This window comes from Xenopus tropicalis, chromosome 2 (genome assembly GCF_000004195.4).
Source record: "Xenopus tropicalis strain Nigerian chromosome 2, UCB_Xtro_10.0, whole genome shotgun sequence".
Taxonomy (NCBI): Eukaryota; Metazoa; Chordata; class Amphibia; order Anura; family Pipidae; genus Xenopus; species Xenopus tropicalis.
This window is the reverse complement of record NC_030678.2, coordinates 112,240,333-112,265,620: the sequence shown is the minus strand read 5'-3', so window position 1 is coordinate 112,265,620 and position 25,288 is coordinate 112,240,333. Positions and strand designations below refer to the sequence as shown.

At 38.4% G+C, this 25,288-nt stretch overlaps 2 protein-coding genes across 2 annotated transcripts in view; one reads left to right on the top strand and one right to left on the bottom strand.

Annotated features, from left to right (window-relative positions):
• Positions 1-2,813: 2,813 nt before the first annotated feature.
• On the bottom strand, positions 2,814-10,350 carry LOC100493338 (transcription factor 15). Its single transcript, XM_002937867.5, has 2 exons — positions 9,700-10,350; positions 2,814-7,317 (listed from the first exon to the last, which is right to left on the bottom strand). Exons 1-2 carry the CDS (start codon positions 10,285-10,287, stop codon positions 7,285-7,287), a joined length of 621 nt encoding a protein of 206 aa, XP_002937913.2. The 5' UTR covers positions 10,288-10,350; the 3' UTR covers positions 2,814-7,284.
• Positions 10,351-10,366: 16 nt separating this feature from the next.
• The window catches only part of tmem255b (transmembrane protein 255B), a 49,148-nt gene continuing 34,226 nt past the window's right edge, over positions 10,367-25,288 (top strand). Inside the window, exon 1 of the mRNA XM_031897009.1 lies at positions 10,367-10,571. Within this exon, the coding sequence (XP_031752869.1) occupies positions 10,553-10,571 (19 nt within the window). The 5' untranslated portion in view covers positions 10,367-10,552. The remainder of the gene's footprint in view (positions 10,572-25,288) is intronic.

The window sequence follows — 25,288 nt, the reverse complement described above, 5'->3', positions numbered from 1 at the left end:
TAGGCAAAGAAGTTCAATAGCATCTTCTAATTTTACAGAGCAATTTTATTTCAGTGCTTTAAAAATGGGAGTTTATTTCTTGCAAGCCGTGGTATATGACAATACACAATGTACCCGGCACTTGATGACTATAGGACTATAGGGCGGTAATATATTAAAGGTGCAGTTCACCTGCACAAAACTCTTCATTTTCAAATAGCACAAGTACAACTTTTGCAATTTTCTAAATTGTTAGTTTATACTAATACATACCTGTAAATATATATATATACATATGTATATATGTTAGTTGCTGAGATATCTCTGATGCTTCTTAGAAATGTACTGTATTGTATGTATTGTATTTTTTGTCCTAAGTTATTCAGTGTCCTGTACATTATATGAAAGGAAGGAAACTGACCAGATAAGTATTGTGTCCCTGCAGTAGCCTGTTGTTTAAGGAGGCTACTGTAACAGAGGAACACCAGCAGAGGGCACACACAGCTACTGCCATGGACAGATTATAAAATTGATGGCTGACAGAAGAGAAATTATTACCTGGATTAAACATAGGAAGTAACATTTCTGCCCCAGTTCCTGTGTTTCAGAAAAGCATAGAGGGGTAAGGGTGGGTAATATTGTGTGCTCTGCCTCAGGTAGAAGCAGACCCACAAGGGCCTCTGGACCTAGGTGCACATTTGTTACAAAGATAACGACTGATAACTAACATAGATAATGACCGTGCCCGCTAAGTATACTCTAATGAAGTGTTTGAAAAATAAATTAGAAAGATAGGGACATAATGTATTTTTAGAATGCTGCTGTAACAATATATTGCTCTTGTTTTTTCCATTTTCTGTTCATCTGCTATATGGTGCATTTTAGGCACTATTTTGCCATAAGGGGACACAGGGGCTCATTTGCTAACACTAAGCAAAATTGACCCTCAGCAACCAATCAATATTTCATTTTGATTAGTCTGCTACAAGTAGAATACAAATATCCAATTCTTAGCAATATTCCATTATATATTAATTACAAATGTCAGTGTTTTCAACGTTACATGCAACTGAAAGCAATATATCTACATTTACACATATCTTGCAAACCACTGAAAATGTATTTACTTACTCTTTATTCAATATGTTGCTTAGAACACAAAAATACTAGAATACAGTACAGGTACAGGATCTATTATCCAGAATGCCTGGGATGTGGGGTTTTCTGGAGCGGGGTCTTTCTGTAATTTGGATCTCCATACTTAAGTCTGTTAAAAATCATATAAGCATTAAACAAATCCATTAGAATTGTTTTGCCCGCAATATGGTTTTATGCAACTTAGTTAGGATCATGTACAAGGTACAATGGTATTAAGCAGAAAAGAAAATTATTTTTATTCAATGGGATTATCATATCCACACGGAATGATAAAGGAAGGACTAATAAAAAATGTAAACTAAAACAACTAATAAAAAATTTGCATCTGGGTCCACTTTTTCTTCAACAGCAACTGGTGCAAATGCTTTAGGAAGATTGTAAAGTATAAGTGCTAGGGACTGCCTCTGTCTTGTCCAACCTGTGATAAATGTGAATCTAAATCAGCATGACCTAGTTATCATGAAAGCATTTCAGACAAATACTGTTCAATGAAGTGAGAACATTTGGTCCTAGAAAGAGGCAGAAAATAGTAGCACCACTGTTACTGTCAATCATGGGTTTTAAAATACTCTTGATCATCAGCGTGTCCATTAGGAGCCCTGAAATTCATTTAGCAAGGCTTGTAATTAACAGAGTAATGATCTGCTAATATAAGACGCAGCTATACCTTAAATAAATAGAACTGTTGTTTAAATTAACTCCATATGATATCAGTGATAATTCTCTTTACTTTTTATTGTATATATTTTGTATGTGCCTTATATACTTGAAATACCCACACTTGTTGTGCCCATGTTTATCAAGTAAACACTTTAGCAACTCTAGAGTTTGTTGGTAGTTTTACCTACAGGTTACATTATTTCTCCTTATTTTGCATTAATATCAGTGCAACGGGTCAGAATGTTTAAAGGAATTTTGCCATGATTTTTATGATATACTTTTTATTTTAAATCACACTGTTTACATATCAAATAATTCACTCTACCATTTATAATTCTATTCTCGGACCAACGAGTGTAATTTTTTAATTATAATATTGGTGTGTAGGGAGCCAGCCCTACACATTAGAACTGCTTTCAGGTAACCTATTGTTTCTCTTACTCCCATGTAACTGGAGGAGTCCCAAGCCTGACTTGGATTTTTTACAACTGAATGCTATTCTGATATCTACCGCTTTTGGCAATACAAGTGTCAGGGAGCTGCTATCTTGCTACCTTCCCATTGTTCTGCTGATTGGCTGCTTGGGGGGTGGGGTGTTGATATCACTCCAACTTGCAGTGCAGCAGTAAAGTGTGACTGTTTATCAGAACACAAGTCACATCTCTTTGGCACCCTGGAAAATGAAGAACATCTGTTTGCACTTTTGAATTTCAATGCAGGAATCTGTTGGAGAAGTTCTATTAACAGATTGAAGCAGCTTTTTTCATGATGTCATGCTTGGGTGTGGGGGAATATTCTGAATCTCAATTTTATCTGTCTTGGACTTTTACAATGCACCATTGATTACCATTACATGATTACTTATAGCTCTTATCATTCTTTATGCAACGACACCATCTTGCGGTGTTTTATTTCTATATTATTTATTGGGTATATGGTATTGGTACTGATTGGTTAGAGTGTTGTCTTCAGAAAGAAAATACATAGCCGTGCATATTATAACAATACAAAAGGACTCATTGTTTAATCATTATTTATTAAAATAACATTTACTCTATATAAATATCATAACAGTTGCTCATGGCAGTATCACAAAATATATTCCATAATATTCTTGCTCAGGTTACACCTTCTTTAGAGCATTTGCTATATTTAGTAAATATTTATGATTTACAGCATCACAAGATGTATACACTGAAGGTAGAAAAATACAGTCTAGTTAATCTGACTTTGTACCTGGGCTCATATTTACTGAGTGCCTCTACTACTATGAAATACATTTCATATATAATATAGTCACATTAACCTTGGGTCTCTAGCCACATTAGGGGTCACAACCAAAAAATGTTATAGGTAAAAGTGTATTTTAACATTTACTGTGTTGTGTAATGGACTAATGGGCATGCCATTCAGTCAGTAAATTAATTAATAAATCAGTTATATAAAAAATCAGTCCATGTGGCGAGTAGAGTTCTGTGTTCAAATATATTTCATTATAATTAATAATAAAGTGCTTTTATTGACAAGTGCATAGCCCAAATGTATTCTTTTGATTTATACTAGCAGTTACTATTCATTGTAAATGCTACTAGATTGCATTGGTTGTATTTTATTTAAACACAACCACTTTACAATTGGTGCAGTCCAACATTGTGCATTTATAAGAAGTGTCACTTGGTAACCCTAAAGCTTAGTAGAGCAAAGGTCTCTAAATATATGAAGCACAGAACCCTGACTAGTAAAAGAAGTAATAAATCACACCTCAGCAAAAGTGCTTAGTGTTAGTGATCCATAGCAATAGCTCCACTTAGTAAATATGAGCTCACCTGTTGCTTCAAGTTAAATACATTCAAGTACACGTTACTTAACCAAGATTCGCTTTCAATGTGCAACAATAATAATGTAAACATTATGCAAGATTGGCACCATGTATATTTAGCTTTAAAGTCACTTGGTTCACTGATTGTGTCTGCCATCTGGGGACACTGTTAACCTTGGGTTAATATAAAATATACCAAGAATTCACATGACCAATAAGGTATTGTCTTTCTTTATTTCTATATCATGTAAATACTCTGAGCTTAGTCAAAGCAAACAGGCACAAGGATCAGTTACTGAATGACAGCTGCTGCATTGTGGATTCATAGCCCAAGATAACTTTGGGTGTTAAAGCTATTTTAATAAAGTAAAATCTTCACAAGCACAATAGATACAAATTTGTTCCAGTGCAGTTAGTCACAATAACCGACAAGCAATTACAACTAGTGAAGATAAGGTGGCTAGAAATAGGTGTTTCAAATTTGTTTGATATTTAATTATTCCCAAACTGGAAACAATTAAACTTATTTTTCTAGATATCAATATAAAGAAAACTTCCCTGACATAGATCTTAAAAAACAAATATGGGTAGAAATGCCGTATTTTATATGCTAAGCTTGCTGCACCAGCCTAAAGTTTCAGAATCTTTCTAACTTCAATGCGGCCACCATTTTGTTAGAAGTGTCAGTGACACCCACATGCTCAGTGCACTCTGGGCAGCTTTTGCGAAGCTGCAAGACAATGAGGTTGGCGTGCTGAGCGCTACTAGGCTGATTATTAAATTGCACTGGTTTCTGAACTGCTGTGTAATGAGAATCTAATTAATCAGTCTTGTATTGTAACTCTCTATATACAGGAAATTGTGAGTCCTTCCCCAAGCTAAGGTAACTGACAGCAGCCCAGAGGATCAGTAGAAAAGAAAATTGCTGGGGGAATAATCTGCGGCACAATTCTGCACTGCTTAAGGGCTCTGGTTGCCTTGGACTGGTACAAAATCTCAGATCATAACGTGCATCAATTTCTAGCCTACTTCTTTGTTCAGCTTTAGTTTTACTTTAAGGCACCCACACACAGATAATGGTTACCAATTCAGCCTTTCTTGACTATACTGGCAGCATATTGTCCCATATATTTCCACTAAATTATTTTTTTTTACATATTAATTAAGCTGAATAGAAAATCTCCCCTGACCAAGGACCTTCTTGGTTCATGTGTGTTGTCTGTTTGTTTAGACAGTTATGAGCATATTTATGAAAGAGTGAAAATGAGCTCACAGCAGTTCTTCAGGGAGAGAGAAGTGGCTCCAAAGGGAAATATGGGAGCCTGTTATGAAGGAGTAAACTCTCATTCTGATCTCTTGATAAATATGCCATAAATCTATGGAAGTGAATGGATAGCTGTAAAATTACCCTCTGCCAAACACTGGGGCTCTCTATTTTCACAGTTTAACAAACATATCCCTGAGGTCTGAACATTTCATCAGGTCACTAAATAAGTGGATTTTTAAATATATTGTTTATATAAAATACTGAAAGCAAAAGCCTGATTTGTTGCACTAAAAGCAAATTTACCCAGATTAGGAGATGAGCGCAAATTTGTTTTAAATTCCAGGAAAAATCTAACATATTTGAAATCTGCATGCACAGAAATTAATGAATGATACCTACAAATGGCAAAACACAAAGTGTAGGTGACTAGTAATACAGTACATTATGATACACGCACGCTTATATACAATGAATGAGGTAATTTTAACCTGATTTGTGTAACAACATTTAATTATTTGCCCAACTATAGATATCATAGCACAAACACATTACTTACATGTTTCCTTAAAAAAATAGTCTTTTAATATTGGGCATTTCTAAATAGCACAAAAAATGTACATTTGTGTTAACCATTCTTAAATATTCTTTGTTTTTGCTCTAGTGTCTGACCTGCCACTCTCTAGCTGTGGCAGAAACAAAAACTACTTGGCTATATAAAGTGTATGTTATGGTTTGTTATTGCTATCACTAATTCAGTTAAATGATATGATGATATGAACTGATAACACACGTTCACAGAGACTTTGGACTGCTGAAGAAACACACAAAATAAACCTTTCCTGTGTCATACCTTCCAGCAGTTTCAAAGCAAAAGTTGGGGTAGTTTAAGCTGTGCACCTGTTATGTATTGGCTGTGCTCAATTACACCCAACCAAACCCCTATTCCTTTAAAACACAACCCACTCTCTGGTAAGCACTGACCCTTTGAGGGTCCCCAGTTTAGGACTTTCCTGCCTAAAGATATGGGGAAATAAGTGGCACATTATTAAAAAGCTGGTAGAAACTTTCATTACCTTTCTGAGAAAAAAATTAGCTTATTTTGGGCTCTTTCACACGAGTGTTTCTTCATTTGTTTCCCTGTGGTACCTCTTTCATGCATTAGACCGCAAGAGAATACTTAAATTAAACCAGCAAGTTCATTCTGTTTGTAGCACTGAAATGGGAGATGGGAAAATTAATAAACTACATTTGAGATTATAATGACTGCTTAGAAATGAAAATTGAATTATAGGGAACTGCTGCTTTAAAGGAGGAAAACAGTATTGAACAAAAAGAAATATATATAATATTATATTTTAATATATATATATATAGGAGGCAGTGGACACTAGTGCACCTAGTTGAGGTTTTGTCATTAGGTTAGTAACAGTAGACAGACACAGTAGCCAAGTAAATAGGCAATGTGCTTACAGTAAATCTATATCACCTTAACAAGAGGAAAAATTGGGGAAATTACTTTTACCTATTTTAAAAGGAACAGCTCTTTGTAGAACCTACAGTACTAAAAGCCTTGTAAGTGGCATCAGCCAAATGTGTATTAGATATTGGGATAAAACATTCATTCAAATGACATAAGCACATCTATATATAGTATTCAGTTGTCCAATCCATGACCCTCCAGCTGTTGTGTAAATACAGCCCCTTGCATCCTTGATGGGGTCTAAGAGTTGTATTTCAGCAGCAGTTGAGTCCTGGTTAAACTGTGCTTTAATAGCATTATAATAGGATTGTGTCATATTAGATACATTCAGAATTTATAGGAAATAAATATGGGCAAGGGTTGAGATATTATGTAATAACACATGACAAAAGTATATTTCAATCCTCAGTTTCTATCCCACTTTTTCAAAGGACCAGCTATTGGTCTCTTCTGTATAAGTGTCTCAGCGCTGAATATGATGGTCAGAATACGGGTGGGAGTACTGCGAGGGTTATTGGTAAAAAGCACAGGTGAAAGTGTGTTGTGACAACACACACTGATGGAGCCGCTTCGTGTCCAGGATCACATTTCATCATGTGTCGTTGGGTTAACCACTGTCCATATCATTCTCGGGTTTAACATTTCTTGTGCAAAAAATAGCAACAGCACCAGGTGCAACTTTCCATTTTGAGTTTCAATTCAGCTTCAAAGTATCCTAAATGCTCTTTTTTTTTTTGTTCCAATGTAAAACACTGTTGACCTCTTTTTCCCTCGTTCAGAAATAAAATACAAAAGTGCCTTAGCTGCATTACATAAGTTCAGTGTAAACAAAAGAGTGCAGAGCAGCTATATTTAGAGCAGATCTATATTCAGTGCAAGAATTATGCAAGCTGCTCATCTGAGTCAGTGTCCGCATACACCTTAAATAGACAAGTGCTTCTCGCCTTCCCTGTGCTGAAAGAGGGTAGAAAAACACACAGGACCATTAGAATACAGATCTTTTATATGCTATATGTCATACACTATAACAGAAGAGTAGCACAGCAGAAATTGGGACCTTGGGGAAAACATCCATGCTACCTGGTGGAATGGAACTAGTTGCATAATTTCCCCCATACTTTATTTTGATCACATTACATTCTTGTTAACATAAATACTATTAAAAATATCACCTAATTCCATAAACTAAAATTTGTCTGTAGGATTAAAAAATCTCATAGGGCTGCTTAATGGAAAACCAGTACAATTTTACTAACAAAATCACCTCACCAATGTGCCCCTATTTTGCTATACCACTTTGATTTGTCAGACACTTGTACATGGATATTGGGGGGGGGCAAAATTACCCCAAAGGTTGTTCTTTAGGTGTCATGGGGCTGCTGTAACTACAGATATGTACAGCAGACTTATGACAGGAAACAAACCTCTTGCCAAGTTTTAATTCTTCTGATTTTGTTGATCTTCAAACCGGCAACTTGCTGTATTTTTTTTATCTTGATTTATCTATATGTTATAAAGATATTGAGGAAAAGAAAGTGATGTACACTGATGACATATTTAGGTTGATAACCACTGTCTATAAATTTGCCAGCCCAAATGTATCTTCCAACATCTATTGGCAGCTATTAAAGGGGATTCCACCCAACACCTATTTTTTTTTGTATAATGTTGTAATTCTAAGCAACCTTCCAATATACATAAATGGTTCCAGTGGTTTTAAAATGATAAGTAACTGTATGAAATCAGTTCTTGCTGTGCATTACTGGTTCTGAAATTATACCTGAAGAAGAACTGGCTTCTGCTTCATTGTTTTTAAGGGTCAAAAACAGAAGATAGGACAGAGAACAGAAAGGGATAAACAAATTCTGTTTTGAATTGCAGTAATATTTACAAACAACTATATAATTTTTTTACAAATTAATGTATAATGGAAAGTTTCTTTAAATTACATTTACTCCCATTATGCAAAAATACTGTTTAATGAGACTGGTGAGTATCATTAGTGAATGCTGCAGGCTGCAGCACAAGCATATCACTGTGTACAAATAATACAGATGCACTGCACATTTGTACCTGACAATACAAACACTAAGAGCTTCCTGCAATATCATTGACAATTGGAGATTTGCAATGCTGATGTAGTTCAATCCAAATCAGAGCTAGATGCCTCAGTTATAGAATCACTATATTTGTCTTTTTATATTGTTGCAAATATTTTATACACAAAATCCAGTATGGAGTGCTGCTGTTGGCAGATTGCTGTCTGCATTGGTTTAAGTACATTCTAAGTAAGGTGTGTGCCTAATCTATGGCTCATTTTTGTCAGTATTTGGGGAGTTCAAAAAGAGCTTGGGGCTGCAGGTCTAAAGCTAATGGCACATGGGTTAGTTTCTATGCTGGTGTATATATTATATACAATGTATATATAATATAACATGCTATATCATCTTGCAATTTGGTGTTAGAATAAGACTAAGTACATAAGAGCAGTATTAAACCCCCAACCCCACCACCAAGTGGAAGGTTTATGTATTAAAAAAGCATTTGACACCGTGTGTACAAGAGAAAAAAAACCCAAATGCAGGCAGAATGCCAACACAGAAAAGTAGGTCTTGACCCATATTTCTGCATCAGCATTTGTTCAGTGTCCATGACTGTGCACACACAGTGAAATAACTCAAACATTTATTAATATATTTGTCCTCGGGCCAGGAGGAAGGTGAACACTGCACCAGCGGCTAACAGGTGATCATCCATACAGAGTAATATAACTATTAATTGGTGGGCCCGCAACAAACTCTCTTTAGGCCCCCCTACATCAAAAGCTGAAAAAAAATTCAACATCCAACTGAACCCGCTTTACCTCTAGGCCCCCAAAGCAACTGCTAGGTTAACTGTTGTTTTGTCCTATATTCATGCAACCTTATTTTTACTCCTAGGACTAATAAAGTGAACATAACAAAATTTAACTGGAACAAAATCAGAATAAGGGTCCAACTGAAATAAATTATTCAAAGCAATATGTATTATTTAGAATAAAGCATTTACTGAAGTTTTCCAACAAAATGTTATCACTGCTGCAGACCCATGGTCAGCCATTTGTTGATATGGAATCCACTAAAACGGAGAAAGAATGCTGGAGCAACAGCTGGAGGTCACTGACTCCACATTCTGAATCAAGTGCACTTATAAACATACACTGCTTGCAATGAGATACTGTCATTAAATATCTCAGAGTAATACTGTACTGTTTCAGTTGGATTCGCATATTTGCAATTATGGAGCTATAGTAAAAAGGAAATTACATGACCCAAACAGCCTTTTGGCACCACTCACCAGTTTCCGTTGATTACTTAGGCAAAAAGTACAGATGGGTCTTGGGGCAGCACTGGCCATAGAAGATCTGTACTGAAGGCACGGTTGTCCATCCATACAGTCTTCCCCTAGTAGCAAGATATTTGCTAGATGTGATATGTAACTGGAAGCCAATCTCAGTGTTTCTATTTTGGACAGTTTGCGGTCTGCTGGCTCTGTGGGGATAAGTGTCCTCAGTGCTGTAAAGGCTGTGTTCACACTGTGTGTCCGGTCTCTTTCCCTTGCATTGGCAGCTTGTCTCTGTTTGCTGACTCCAGATAACCTGCTCTTCCTTTTCCTTTTGCCTCGACTCTCCTCTGCTGGGCTGCAGCATCCACCTTCATCCCCCCCACCCAGAGATTTGTCAGAGCTGTCACTGACACTCTCCAGATCCTCTGCGTCAGACAGTAGGCCATTGTTGCAGTCACCAGGTTGCCCCATACTAATACCCGCACACTTCATGGCCCAGCAGTCCACTCCAGTTGCCTGTGTCTCTTTCTTCATTAGCAGCACCATCCCCCGGGCCCCCATCACTTTTATGCACTGTGGGCAAACAGCACCTGTTAGCATCGAGCAACTCCACTTGATCCACTGACACCTCAGCAAGTCATTTTTTGAATGGTTGCTCCTTTTAGCCTGAGCATGTGGTTGCTCGGTAAGGCAAGGAAGGTGGGGTTGGTGGAGAGAGTTGTAGACAGTGGGGCCACAGCACCATCCTGAGCAGTGCACCTGTTGCCGTTGTCATGTTGTGTATAACATCTACAGACAGAAGCTTTTCCTTGCCTACAGAAAGAGTGAGAGTGGACTTAGCTAGAGTCACAAGAATGTCACCTTCATGAACTACAGATATCAAGGTAATCAAGTTTTATCCCTGTTCCCCATTTAGTTCTACCTTTATGTAATTTACATACCATATAAGCATATACATGCATGTATGTACTGTATATTTGGCTACATACACTGGGGTGATTGAATATTGCTGACCGCATGCACTATAGAGGTAGAAAGGTACATTGTATGTATAGCTGAGAGACTGTACATAGCCTCAAGAGACAACATATCTTGTAGCTGATGGGGCCAAAAGAAAATTGGGGGCTCTAAGGGTCTGACATGTCTAATTAAAAAATGTCAGGATTCCCTTGCATTCTGCTCCTGTAGTTTGCACATGTTGTGCCTGTTAAATCACACGAAAGGGCATGTAATTGCACATCTATGGTATGGCATCAGTGATGCAGTTTGCATGCACAATTCTGTTACTCTTAAATCTGGTGCAAAAGTTTGTGCCTGTTGCACCAGTACAATTACGCTGGAATTTTGTCACTTAACAGGCCAGACAGCTGCTCTCTTAACAAAACACCATGTTATTGCTTGTCCTCTCTGGTAAATTCCCTTCAGTTATATCTGTCCCCCTCCTCTTCACTATCTCTTTAACTTACTAAAAGATATTATATTCTGTAACTTATACCCCAGCGTTGACCTGCTTTTTAATATTGCTGTGCATCTGAATGGGCTTGTTAAAGCTGCCAACTCAACCACCCCAGACGAAGTCGCCAAGAGCATTGGTCTATACCTACAAGAAGAAGCAGCGAATAAAGAGAAGAAGGAAGAATAGCAGGCTAAAATGGTGGAAAGGAGTTAGGGAAAAAGTAAAACAGAGTGGGAAAAAAACTTATAGAAGATAAAGAGGGAGATTGCTGGGAGAGGAGTAGAAAAAAGATGGAGAAGTGTTATATACAGTAGATAAGTTACTGGCCTATAGGTTAATGACCACTTTCTGTTACACTTTGATATAGTGTTGGAAAGGGGTGGTTCTTTCTCTTTGGCCTTCAATCCTCTGAAGCAAGTGGGGCCTTATGTCAACAAGGGCCAGTAATGAGTTCAGCTTTAAATGGGAAACCCTTTTAGTGAGAGGTGACCAACAGGGAATCTGTCAAATAAGTCTGAATAAAGGAATAGTTTTCTAGTTTTCAGAGTATGTTTCCAGGAACATGAGATAGCGAGACATAGCTGGAAAGAATAGCTTTGTGGTCCACCTAAGGAGTGATAGCTAGAGGTAGTTCTCCCTAGGCATTGCTGGCTTAAATTAAAGGGACCACAGTGCTGAAGGGATTCAAGCTTAGCATATGGCTCCCTGAACAGTTTTCATGGGAGGGGATCTGGACAATGGCGTAACAATGGAGGAAGCAGACCCCGGGGGGGGGGGTCTGGGGGACCTGCTTGTAAATCTGTACTCCATGCCGGCTCTGAGTGGGCGGGGGAACAGGGGACACCTCAGAGTGGAGGGACGATGTATCATGGGGGGCCGGGGGCCAGGTAAATTTACTACTCTTGAAGATTTTTTTACAGGGGGGCCCGGCGCAGAGTAATTACGCCACTGGTTTCGGACCACTTGCTGGTAACCTAAAGGTGTACCTTAACCTACCACACATCTCTATTTGCTGCTTTTCTGTGTGATTGTATCCGACTGCACACCAATACTACTTCATTGCTTTGTAAATAACCCTATGGTATTTTGATAATAAAGCCTTTTTGTTTTGTTTGCAAGAACCTCAGGCCTCCTATTTTTGTTTCTACACAGCAGCAGGAAGGTATGTCTACCTTCCTCCTCCATTTAGTGAGGGCACATCTGGGTAAGAGAGTAGAGTGTGGCCCACAATTGTAACTTTCTTTCATTTATAAGAATAGAAGGAAGTAATCCTATGCAAAAAGACAAACATAATAAAATATAAGTAAAAGTATGTGAATTTTATTAGTTATTCATTTCTACAAAGTGCTTTTTTTCTAATAAATTTTCTAAGCACCCTTGTGTCTGCATAATGGTCTAATACTCTAGTGATAACTAATTAATAGTCACATTTAACCTCTGAAAGCCCAGGATGATGCCAAAGCATTTGTTTGATGCACTTACTGGTCCATCAACTTTGATGAAGGGGCACCTATCTTGCTCCAAATAAAAGAATGAAGAGGCTATCTCTGACTTCCAAACATTCTGGACTCTAGTAAGTTCTTCAGATATCTGATGACTTCCAGTCAGCTCAACAAGTCTTCCTGTTTATTCCAGACCTTCAGTTGGAAGAAAAGCAAATTAATGTCCACACTGCTATGAAAAGATGACACTACTTTAGGTGAAGAGTGTAACACTATGTTTTCCAGGTACAAGATTGCTTGATCCATTGAACTCTTAAGTGAATGAATTTAGTCCACTTACTAGAAAGAATGGTGTTTTAAGAATAACATCTGGTAGGGGTATTAGCTCAATAAATTCCAAAGGTGCTTTCAGTAAAGCAATTAAAGCTAGATAACGATTTTGATGAGTAATAGTTAATTTTCTTGGAGATCTGATGTGTTTTATGCCTTGCAGAAATCACGAATCTGAACAACTGCTGAATTAATGCTGGCAGGATCAATATTTGGATTTTGAGAGTTATAAAGTCAAGACTTCTATCAATAGCTTTTTGTAAAACTTCAAGCACATTTTCAATAGATAAATCCAGTCCTTTTTATGCCAGCTCCTATTTACCTGGCTGCCAGGAGGGTATATGAGATGTGTATGTTCCCCTTCAGTCTCTATGTGATTAAACTTGATCTAGTATAATGAGGATGGGGTACAGGACCCTGGCAAATGACTGGTCCTCCAAGAAAGAATACCATTCTGTGTAGGTTGTACTTGAACTCATCCTGTAATGCCTGTGTGTAAGGACCCTTACAATATGGGCCAGATTTATCAAACTGCGAGTTTAGAGCTTAATACATAAAGCTCACCCACGTTCTATTCATTCTTATGTGATTTTTAGAAGCGTATATATCAAATGGTGAACTCTAACTTTCCCCCATTGATAAATAAGCTTCCAAAAATTCAATAGGAAAGAATAGAACATGGGTAAGTTTTGTGTATTAAGCTCTAAACTCACATTTTGATAAATCTGCCCCTGTGTGTGTAATCACCTGCACTTCTTCTGGACAAGTAATATACCATCAGTCTGGGGTCTACTAGAAAACCCTGGAATTTAAGAGTTTGAACTGCTACAGCTCTATACTCTTCCAGCCAAGGCCATATTTATATATATATATATATAGGCATGTGAGGGCCTGTGCCTAGGGCAGCAGCTTTGGGGGTGGCCTTTAGGTGCCTATATAATAGATTAATTATTAAAAAAATAAATAAATGTCCTCTCAGCCTCCGCTGGAAACTTGTGGGGTAAATCCAACGGCTAAGCTGGGAGGGGGTACAGGTACTTCGACTGGCTGATTTGACGTCACAAAAAGAAAGTGACATCATGCGTAAGCATGAAAGAAAGTTGCAGGAGAGTTTGCCATTTTTCCATACTGGGACATGCAAATAGGCATCCAAGAGATTCATCTTTGTTATGCTGTTGCTTATGCGAAACTGTATAACTAACTTTTACAATGACTCCTTTAAGATACTTAAAACAAATTATTTAATTTGGTAGCTACCATTAAGTTTTATATAATGTCCTGTTATTAAAAACTTTTCAGTTGTTCTTCAAGTTCCGAGTTTTTGAATCATTTGTCCACATACATGCATCATACTAAATGTTTAATTATATTTCAAAATATTTTTAAGGCCTGCTTGGCTTCCAAAGCTTGATGTTCTTTTCATGTCATAAATGAATGACTGTCATATCCAAGGAGAAACCTGATGCTATTGTATCTAAAAATGTATTCATCTTGAAATGTTAAAGCCCATAAGTCTTGAAACCTTTGGAGTGGAGTTTGGAGCCCCATTTGAGTAGGTATTTCCAATATTAGAATTCTGCCATGTATTCAACAAAAATAAGCTGCAGTGCCCCCCCCCCCCCCACCTCATTTCCAAAATGGGTGTTTATAGTTTAGTCTTGTCCAGGTTTATATTGAGCATCTCTGAAGACTTATCATTATGGTATCTTCCTTCCTGTGGAATTGTAGTTATCATGGTGTCCAGCTTGCTTCCAAAGAGTAACTCGTCTTCATATAGAAGCATACATATATTTTGCTTAAATGTACTGTATATACATCCTTGTGCTGCTTCCTTAGCAAAGATACCACAAACATCTGACTGCAAAATATAGAACCATAGATTTAGCTGCTAGATTAAATGACTATATAAATAAATCTGCAATGATCTTTAGTCAGTTTGATCTCATTTTGAGCTTATGCGGTTATTATAAAATTTCTGTGTTTCAGTATTTGGCAGCCACTGTATTATTGCACTAGTGAAACAAGAATTGGCCACTGCTTGTCGGATCTTTGCTTTTGCCACTCATATGGCATCTACAGTACCTTCAGGAAAGAGTTCCATGTCTTAACATTTACTTCTAGGAACAGATATTTATTGTTACATTTTTGTTATAAATCTTCTTTGCTCTTCAGACAATTCATCGCTGAAATTCTTCTGCCGGACCTCGTACTGGAAATGTTTTGTTTGTCTTTATTTAACTGTCATAAATGTCATATCAAATACAGATTGAACTTAGATGATTCATGGAAATGTAATTCCATGGAATATTCTTCTTTGACATAGCTCCTGATTCTTTTCAGACATATGTGACTAGCTCTTCTTCTTCATCAGGGCTGAAAGCTGCCTATTCTCTGTGAGGCTTAACTGATGTAGAGGTTAAATGAACATTTGTTGAAGCTTCAGCAGCTGCAGAAACCAAACACTGCATAGTCTATTTAAATGAAGCCTTTATTCACTGCATACATTACTCAAATCTGCCTGAAGTAGCTGAAGCCCATGCAGCTCCTTCTATCAAAGTTTCATCACACCTGTATGATTTTTGGATCATCTATTTCCCTCATCTTCTTCAGCGGGTAGTACAGTGCAGCACAGCCGGGCGTATGTTCCACTAACCTAGGCCCACCAGGTGCCAGGTGTAAAATAGGGAAAGAACTTACCTTGTGCTCCTTTTAGCAGAAAACTGCACTGTCCTGGGGTACCTCTGAGCAAACACCACTGGGCGATAGTCTTCTTCCTCTCCTTTGTTTACATATGCAGTACAGTGAAAAATGTGGTACAGATCAGCTATTCACTTTACTTTGTGAAGATGGAAGACGTAGGAAGAAGATTGCTCTGTGGTGTTCACAGGGTTTTCTGCTAACAGGAGCACTGGCCTGGGGTACCAAGTAAGTGATTAAAATAGCTGGCAGTACATAGCATTTGACACCCCCCAGTAAATTAACCTTTCCTTCTCCTTTAAATATTTTTTTTTCTTGGGCTTACGTTGGCAACCTTGGGTGCATTCATGTCAGTATATTGTGGTGAGGAAGAATCGGCAGTCTGCTATTAATCAACTGAGCAGCAAATTCCCAGAATTGCTATCTGTGCCTTTGCCATTGAACTGAATCAAATTCTTTCTCCTTCACTTATGCATTTAAAAAATCATATGCAGTATGGGTAGTGAACAAATTAAAAAAAAAGTGAGGTTGCAACTTAAAAATATAATAATAAAATACCTATACCTATAAATACCCATTATGATACCTAAGTAATCCTATCACTGTAACCCCACAACATTTACACCTCTATGAGTTTCAGGTGTCACCTCTCTGAAGAGTTACAATGGGCCATTGTGATTGGATTAGTGTAAGAGTTTATTTGCTGAGGACGTCCCATACCAGTCAATTGAACTGAAAAAAGCTACTTGGATGAGTAGTGAAACAACTTCAATGATTACTCAGCAAGTCCATTTACTCTAGATTTACTTATACTAGATAATAATAATAAAAGGTAGGTTTTCATGTATTCAGTGGTGTAACTACATTTTAGCAAATCCAGTGACTGTAGTGGAGCTCCGGGAGGATTTGGCCCTGTAAGAATCCAGTTCCCTCCCTCTAGTCAGAGGAGGACCAAGGCGGATGGGCGCCCTTGCGCAACTTGCGCAACTTTTTTGACACTTTCACGACTTTTTTGACGCTTGCGCAACTTTTTTGTATTTTTAGTGCGAAAAAATCAGATAGGTTTTGCCACTGTTTACAATGGTTCGGTATGAAAATTTTGTGACTTTCTGTTTGCCAATACGATAGTATTGTGACTAATACGATTTTTTCAGAAGCATTTTCGTGATATTTGCGATCTTCAGAAATTTTCATTTCCAATCCGAATTTTTCCCATTCAGGATTCAAACTCATGTTTTGATAAATCTGCCCCTAGGGGTGGCAACAGAGACACCTGCCTAGCACCACTTCACTCTTGCGCTGTAGGCAGGTGCCTCTTCTGCCTACCCCTAGTTCTGGCCCTGCCTCTTGCCATCTTGTTGTTGCCTCCAAAGCCCCTTGCTCACTACTTGTCTCCCGAAGTATGCAATGTATGTTTGGGAGGTGGGAGCAGGGGTCTGCAAATTGCAATACTGGGGCACCTGATCATGTTAGTTTATTCATTTGTATCTGTTCAGCTTGAATAGCACCTAATAATAGTTTTGCATTTCAAACAGAGCAAGATCAGCTTCAGGAGAAAGGCCTGGATGAATAGCGCCTTTGTTTTCAATAGTTATCCATTTCAGTTTGATAGAACTGGCAGATAAAAGTATGGTATTCCCTGGAGCTGTAAAGCTATACGTAAACCAACTGTGGAAATCCATTTTAAAATTCTGAGTGTGAATTCTTATGCCTGGATTCAACACAGCTGATGCACATACATGGTATCTTGGCTGCTAGTTCAAGAAGTCCAGCTGTTGGAATGACCTTGCACCTGTAAATGACCTATGAACCAAAAATAAAGCCCCCAAAGGCTTCCATAATAAAACATAGCAGTCCTGGAAAACTACAAACCAGTATCTTTTTTATTTTTTTTTTCACAAACAGGCCAAGTGGAATGCTGCAGGTTTTTGTATATAGTAGCTAAGGTTGAAATGATACATGTTTCCTTCCTAATACCTTGGTCTCATTTAGTTCCAATAGTGTATTCAGTGCATTATATGGGGTGTGCAACCATTACTATAACCTGTAGAATCAGCTGTGATTGGTTGGAAATATTGCTTTTGAATTTTTTATTGATGTATATGTTGGGGCAAAAATGACACAAATATTTAAGGTAATGTAAATTATGTGGAGGGGGCATCAGTCAGGCATCTGACTAGAAAAACATATTCTGACTTGTGTATTTGTAGGACAGACTAAAACTTCTCCTAATTGCTCTACTGATTATAAGTAGACCCCCACTCAAAATGTATAACCAGCTTCAATCAGCTGGCTTGCAACCTTGTTTCAGGAGTCAAAGCCAGGAGCACAATGACCAGTTAGAAATATATTGCAAGTGCAATATTACATACTGTGCAGCTCTACCACATTGTGGTCACATTGAGATTTCATGGCTAAGGGCTGTTACACATGTTCCTGCGGTGGCTCTTGTACATGTTCAATCGTAAGGGAATTTATTTAAGTTAGTTTACCCCTTTTCTTTGCAATCTGTTAGTACTCACTGTGGCACACAGAAACACTGAATGCAGGTAGGATACATCAAGTTTCAAGTTTTCAAGTTTCAAGTTTATTGTCATATACAAATAACAATGAAGCATCATTACTGTAATGAAATTTTTTTTTTTTTTTTGACCCGTGTTCCTCCCAACTTTACATAGACAAACAAAACAAAAAAAAAAACCAAAAAAAAAAACCACAACAAACAAAAAAAAAAAAATACAAATATTAAATATAATAAAAGTGTGCAATAAGGTACAAGTATTTACAATAATAAAATGCAATGCAATATTTGAAAGTGTACAGTGAGGATTTAAAGTGACACTGTGAAGAGTCCAGTAGTTATGGGGAGTGTGTGTTGGTTTGGGTAGAATGTCAGCAGTTCAGAAGCCTGATGGCTTGTGGGTAGAAACTGTCTCTGTATCTGCTGGTGCGGGTCTGGATGCTCCTGTACCGCCTGCCTGATGGTAGGAGCGTGAAAAGTCTGTGGCTGGGGTGGCCGGGGTCAGAGAGGATCCGCTGCATCTTCCTCCTACAGCGCTGTCTGTACAGGTCCTGCATGGCCGGCAGTTCAGTCCTGGTGATGCGCTATGCTGATCTCACCACCCTCTGCAGAGCTTTGCGGTCCAAAGCATTACAGCTGCCATACCAGGTGGTGATACAGCCAGACAGAATACTCTCAATGGTGCATCGATAGAAGTTTGTGAGTATTCTGGAGTCCATGCCGAACCTCCTCAGGCACTGCAGAAAGAAGAGCCGCTGTCTTGCAGCTTTTGTGATCACACCAACATGGTGAGACCAACTCAGATCCTCACTGATATTGATGCCAAGGAATCTGAAGCAGCTGACTCTCTCCACCTCTGCTCCCTCAATGTGAATGGGGGTATGGCCTCCTCCCTGCAGTCTCCTGTAATCCACAATGAGCTCCTTAGTTTTGCTGACGTTGAGCAGCAGGTTGTTGTCCCGGCACCATGATGTCAGGGCTCTCACCTCTGCCCTGTAAGCCGACTCATCTCCATCAGAAATGCAGCCGATGATGGTGGTGTCGTCTGCAAATTTGATGATAGTATTGGAGCTGTGTGTTGCTGTACAGCCGTGGGTGAACAGGGTGTACAGCAGGGGGCTGAGCACACATCCCTGGGGGGCACCGGTGCTAAGTGTCAGTGTGGATGAGGTGATGTTGCCGATCTGAACCACCTGAGGTCTGTTTGTCAGGAAGTCCAGGATCCAGCTGCACAGGGAGGAACCGATGTTCAGGTCACGGAGTTTCATGACAAGTCTGGATGGTACGATGGTGTTGAAAGCAGAGCTGTAGTCAATGAACAGCATCCGCACGTATGTGTTTCTCTGGTCCAGGTGGGAGAGGGCAGTATGAAGTGCAATTGCTATTGCATCGTCTTTAGATCTATTTGACCTGTAGGCAAACTGGAGTGGATCAAGTGAAGCAGGGAGTAAAGATGTGATGTGAGCCTTGACTATACGCTCAAAGCACTTCATGGCAATGGAGGTGAGTGCTACTGGGCAGCTCACATTCATTTTCTTAGGGACAGGGATGATGGTGGTCCTCTTAAAACATGTTGGGACAGCAGACTGGAGCAGGGAAAGGTTAAAAATGTCTGTGAAGACATCTGCTAGCTCATGGGCGCAGGCTTTGAAAACACGACCTGGGATGTTATCTGGTTGTGTTCCACCGGTGTTCTGTGCTTTTGTGTGGTGCATTGAGTACAAACAGATAGCAAAGAATGGGCTGTTTTCTTGTGGTGGAACGCATGAGGAAAATGTTCTAAGTGCCCTAAACAAGGAATTCTGATCATTCTGGCAGAAAGGGTCTACCATTATGTTAAATAAACAAAGGAGATTGCTAGAATTTTCAGTGGATTGTAATATAAATCACAATGTGATAATAATTGCTTTTCATTTTGTTGCTGTTTTAAGTACTTACTATATTAAATGCAGATATATATTATTTTCTATCCATCATTACTATGGGACAGCCAAAATGGCCAATCTACATCTGCCTGAGCTAGGACAGTAAGCATGTATTTAGGCACTATGCCTTCCTTTACACAATATAAGCGTAGGCTATATAAAGATCCTTCAGTGTTACTCATAGTTAAAGGCAAACTGTCACTGATAAAATGAGAATATTGGTCCTCTATATGCCCGCGTGCTCCAAAATCTACTCTTGTCCGCAAAAACTATCAGAAAAAACAAGTGTGTAAGACAGTACCATGCCTCCATATTCTCACTGTTTAGATATGATAGTTCTGATCAGTAGTTGTGAGTTGAAGTCTGGTTAAAAAGGAAGAAAGACTGAGCATTGGCTTTGACACAGACTTGTTTGCTATTCATGGCATTGTTAATTCATCACTATACCTTCCTAATGTAAATTGGATAATGTAATAATTTGTGACTATATAAGTGGGAAAATTGTAACATAATATTAGCCATGCTACATATGATGGTGGGTGTTTTCAAAATTCTGATGAGCCTTTGTAGGTCTCATAAATTTCAGATTTTGTTGTGAAAATGGTAGAGACCTTCTAGGCAAGATGCCGTGGACCACTGCAATGGTTATGCATTCAGGGAGTATGGTGATTATCTGCAAATTTGTTTGGGGGGGGTCATTCTTTTGCTTGTATATATAGCAAACTAGGGTCAAAAGTCACAATGAAGTAACCTGTGCAACCTTTTTGAGCATGTCATCGTTTGGATGCTTTGTATCTCAAGACAATGAAATTGTGTATCTATTGCCAGATGTAGCAAATACTATAACCAAAGCTATACCTCCTGAGTACTTAAACAGTTACAGTGTCCCTGGGTATGGAGGTTTTGTTATGCTTCTGGTTACAAACCACAAAATGGGTAGAAGTTTGGGCAAATTGCAGGTGGATCTGGGTATGTCTGCATGTGAGGAGCATGGTCAGGCATGTTCTATTGTTTGTTGTTTTAATTTTTTGTCTGGTAAAAGAAAATGTAATTAAAGTTACTTTTACCATATACATTAATCACCAGTTCCCCTGCCACAGGGGGCCCAAGTTGCTAGACCACTGCTTGTCTGGGACTCTGGATTCAGGCCCAGTAATTTCCATCCAAGAAAAATAAAAGAAAATGGAATTCTAAACATCTTTTGCAAAAAAAATTAATAAAATTATTTCTTTCTATCCTTTGACTGTGACTCTTGAAACAATGTAGCAGAAGCCAGTTCTCCTTTAGTACGGTAAAAAAGCTGACTTTGGCTACAAAGATTCAGAAGTCGAACCAGTCAGAATCAATGCAGAGAATACAGACAGAGATAAGTCTTTAGCTGGTATTTGTCCTAACTATGATTTCCAATCCTACTTTGTCATCTCAGCATTAGCCTTTAGGGGTTTCATGCAAATGTAAAAACATGAAGCAGAATGTGACTGAGATACTGATTGACTTATTAAACATTAATCTGAATGAAATTGCATCCAACTGTGTAATCTTGGTCAATCTTAAATAAGTTGCCAGGTGATTATTGTAATTAACACAATTTGAATGCAAATGATTTTAATTTATTATATTTGTAAATGATACTATATTTTAAAATATGTAAAAAAAATTAAAAAATAGCCAATTTTTTTTTTTTTTTTTTAAACGGAGATTGTATATTCTTCTCTTTAAAGCTGCAAAAAGAACCTGAAATATACATTTAGGGCTCTTTTGCACAGGTGTTAAGCCCTGCGTTCTCCTGTGGTGGATTCTTCTGCTTGCTTACATCTGAATCGGGAAGAATGGGCTGCATTTCGTCCTGTGTTCTCCTGAGGTGGAGCACAGGAAAGATCCACCTCAAGAGAAAGCAGGGCAAAATGACCATATGTAAGAGCCCTAAGGGGTTATGTGATAAAAGGCCCAGGAGCAGTAACCCATAGCAACCAATGAGCAGGTAGAATTTACTATTCACCTGATTCAAAGCAAAGTTCTTATTGGTTACTATGGGTTACTGCTCGGGCAAACTTAGTGCCTTTTATTACATATGGGCAGCACCAGATTTCTCTGGAGGGCTCAAAGAGGCCACCCTCATTCCCCTCCGGATCGATCAAGCGGAGCACTGGGGACAGGACACACTTAAGATTTCTGTATGTCATGTTCCCAGTAGTCCGTATGTGAGCAAATTTAGGTGCGGTGGGGTGGCATGCCGCCCCTAAATTTGTGCCGGGCCTGCATATGGGGGGTTAAAACCTAAAAGTTTTTTAGTCCGAGTGGAACCTTGACAGAAACAAATTATTTGCCTACTGTGCCACTAGAGGTCGCCATATACTGAAACTTGAGAGAAGATTCAGGCAACATGTATAACCTTTTTCTATAAGCAACAAGGACATCCAGTAATGTTTTTGTAACTTTAATTGGCAAAGTAAAATATAACATCTGTAGAACACATAGAAATTATGTATAATTTTGGACAGGGCTGTTTTAATAAATGGCAAAAGGGGCATTTGCCCAGGGCCCACCAGGACAGGGGGCCCACTAGCACACCTTTCATCTGGGATAACTTATGGCAGAAGCATCCTGCAGAGATGCCAGACATTTTAATTCATAGTATGATTATTTTAGCTTTTTTGCCTTTTATCTTGTGGCATCACTGTTTTGCCATTTTTCTTCTCCCAGGGCTGTTGGCATCCGTAGAGAAAATGTCTACTTCAGTAAGCGCAGACCATTTATTCTCTGCCTGCCTTACTGTATTCAACCTTTATAAGCTTGAGGGTTATTCTATCACAAATTTCTTGGGGGCAGTGGGGGCCCACCAATAAAATTTTGCCCAAGGCCCACTGATATCTTAAAGTTGACTATGGAACTTTTAGATTTAAAAACTAAACTGAGCAATTTTAAATTTCAATAATAAGATTGAGAATAAGAACTGGCTAAAAATTGGTTTTAAGTTTAACCAAAAAGGTGTTATTGATGTAGGTGTTGCTGGTAAGAAAGAAGTTAAAACTGAACAAGCTGCCATGGGCATGTTTGGGAGTTCCTAGAGCAGGCATGTCAAATTCACTGGAGGGCCAAATTAAGGGGCAGAATTATTAAATGGTTTTTTTCAGTCTCTTGAATTTAACTTTTTAGCGCTAAAATCACCTATTTAGATAATTACACTAAAATACAATTTTTTCATAATTTATCAAGCGAGGTCATGTAAAAGTCAGTGGGAGTTGTCCCTTGCATATTGAGGTTTTATAGGTTTTCCAGATTTGTATTTATTTGTGCTTTTTGTACTTGTACTAACCCTTGGAATAGTACTTAGCACACTCTAAATGGTCCACATTTGCACCATAGTCCCACCAATTTATAATGCATTTAATTGGGTGCTTTTTTCAGATTCTAAAGCCATGATTTCCCTCATTTTGCACCAAAAATGTTACCTTCCTTTCCTAAAAATGTGTTGAATGTCCTTTGCGGACGTTAATTTTAGTGAAGTGTAGATACAGTACTATACACATGCATATCTTGCCCTGGGCCTCCTATATATAGTGATTTGCACCTATGGTCATTCACAAGTCACTTATTGTGAGGCTGTGCATCTGACATGCAGAGTAGTTTATGTACATGCTGCCCTATAGTTTTACATTAATGCACTGCTTAGTCCTTGACATTAACACAGTAAGGTATTGTATTTGTCAGCTAACCTGACTCCTGTGCTTTTATCCTTTGAATACTTGAAGCTTATATTAAGTTGCTTCACCACATTTGCCACATTTTACATTTTCACAGATTTTCTGGTCCCATGAGAAACATAAAATGGGATTTCTTCTGTATCTGCAAATCTTTACAGTGCCATAATCTTGAGTTTTGTTACCTCTTTATACCAACTATACAATAACAGAACCCCCCATCCTTGATTTATACAAAAACAATATATTCCCTTACGTAGTAGGCAAATGCCAGGAGCAATACAGATAGGGGATATCTGCATACCCGCCCCACTTCATATTCCAAAAAGCAAACTTTTGATGCCCCCTGGACTATCAAAAATATTTATTATGTAGATTATTTATTTTATATTATTTAGAAGTAATATAATGCAGCATTTCTATCCATCCCTGCCCCAGTCGAGCAGGTCCTATGACATGTCCACTCAGATTGTAAGCTCTACGGGGCAGGGACCTCTTTCCTACTGTGTCTCATACCACATGGCACTTATATATATATATATATATATACATATATGTATTTATTGTATTTATTTATTATATCACTTGTCCTCCCTGTGTGTAATTTTGTATTCTGTAAGACTGTACAGCGCTGCGTACCCTTGTGGCGCTTTATAAATAAAGTTATACATACATACATATACATACATGTCTTGGGGCATTGGAGGAACCATAAATGACGACACAGGCAAATCATACAAACACCTCCTGAGTGTGGCCCCTTGTACACTCTCTGTCTTATCGGGTGTTCTTAATTGACCTGTGTATTTAGGATTGAGAAGTTGTCAATGGAATGGATCAGTGATAAACTCCTGTACAGAATCTATGAAGGGAGGCTGGAGTGGTTTCTGTGGGCCTAGTACCTAGAGGATCTACAGAGGAGCGCCAATGATACCACCTAAGGCAGTGATCCCCAACCAGTGGCTCGTGAGCAACATGTTGCTCCCCAACCCCTTGGATGTTGCTCCCAGTGGCCTCAAAACAGGTGCTCATTTTTAAATTTCTGGTAAGGGGGCAAGTTTTGGTTGCATAAAAACCAAGTATAATGCCATACAGAGCCTCCTGTAGGCTGCCAGTCCACATAGGGGCTATTAAGTAACCAATTATAGCTCTTATTGGCACCCCCAGGAACATTTTTTCATGCTTGTGTAGCTCCCTAACACATTTTCCATTTGAATGTGGCTCACGGGTATAAAAGGTTGGGGATCCCTGACCTAAGGTATGTAATATACAACAAGATATTTCTTGCTTAAGTAAGCAGAATGGAACCTGAAACTACACTTTCTTTTCATTTTCCTACCTCACCCACCTGTTTTTATAACTTCCACTCTTTTTTTCTTTATCCTTAAATATCTTAAAAGAAATCAAGAGAGACAAACAAAGATGTAATCGGGCACAACTTTATTGTACTAAATTGCTTATTTCTTCTTAATGCACAGCAAAAAGATGGATATGCATAATGCAATACATGTCAATAAGATACACAATTG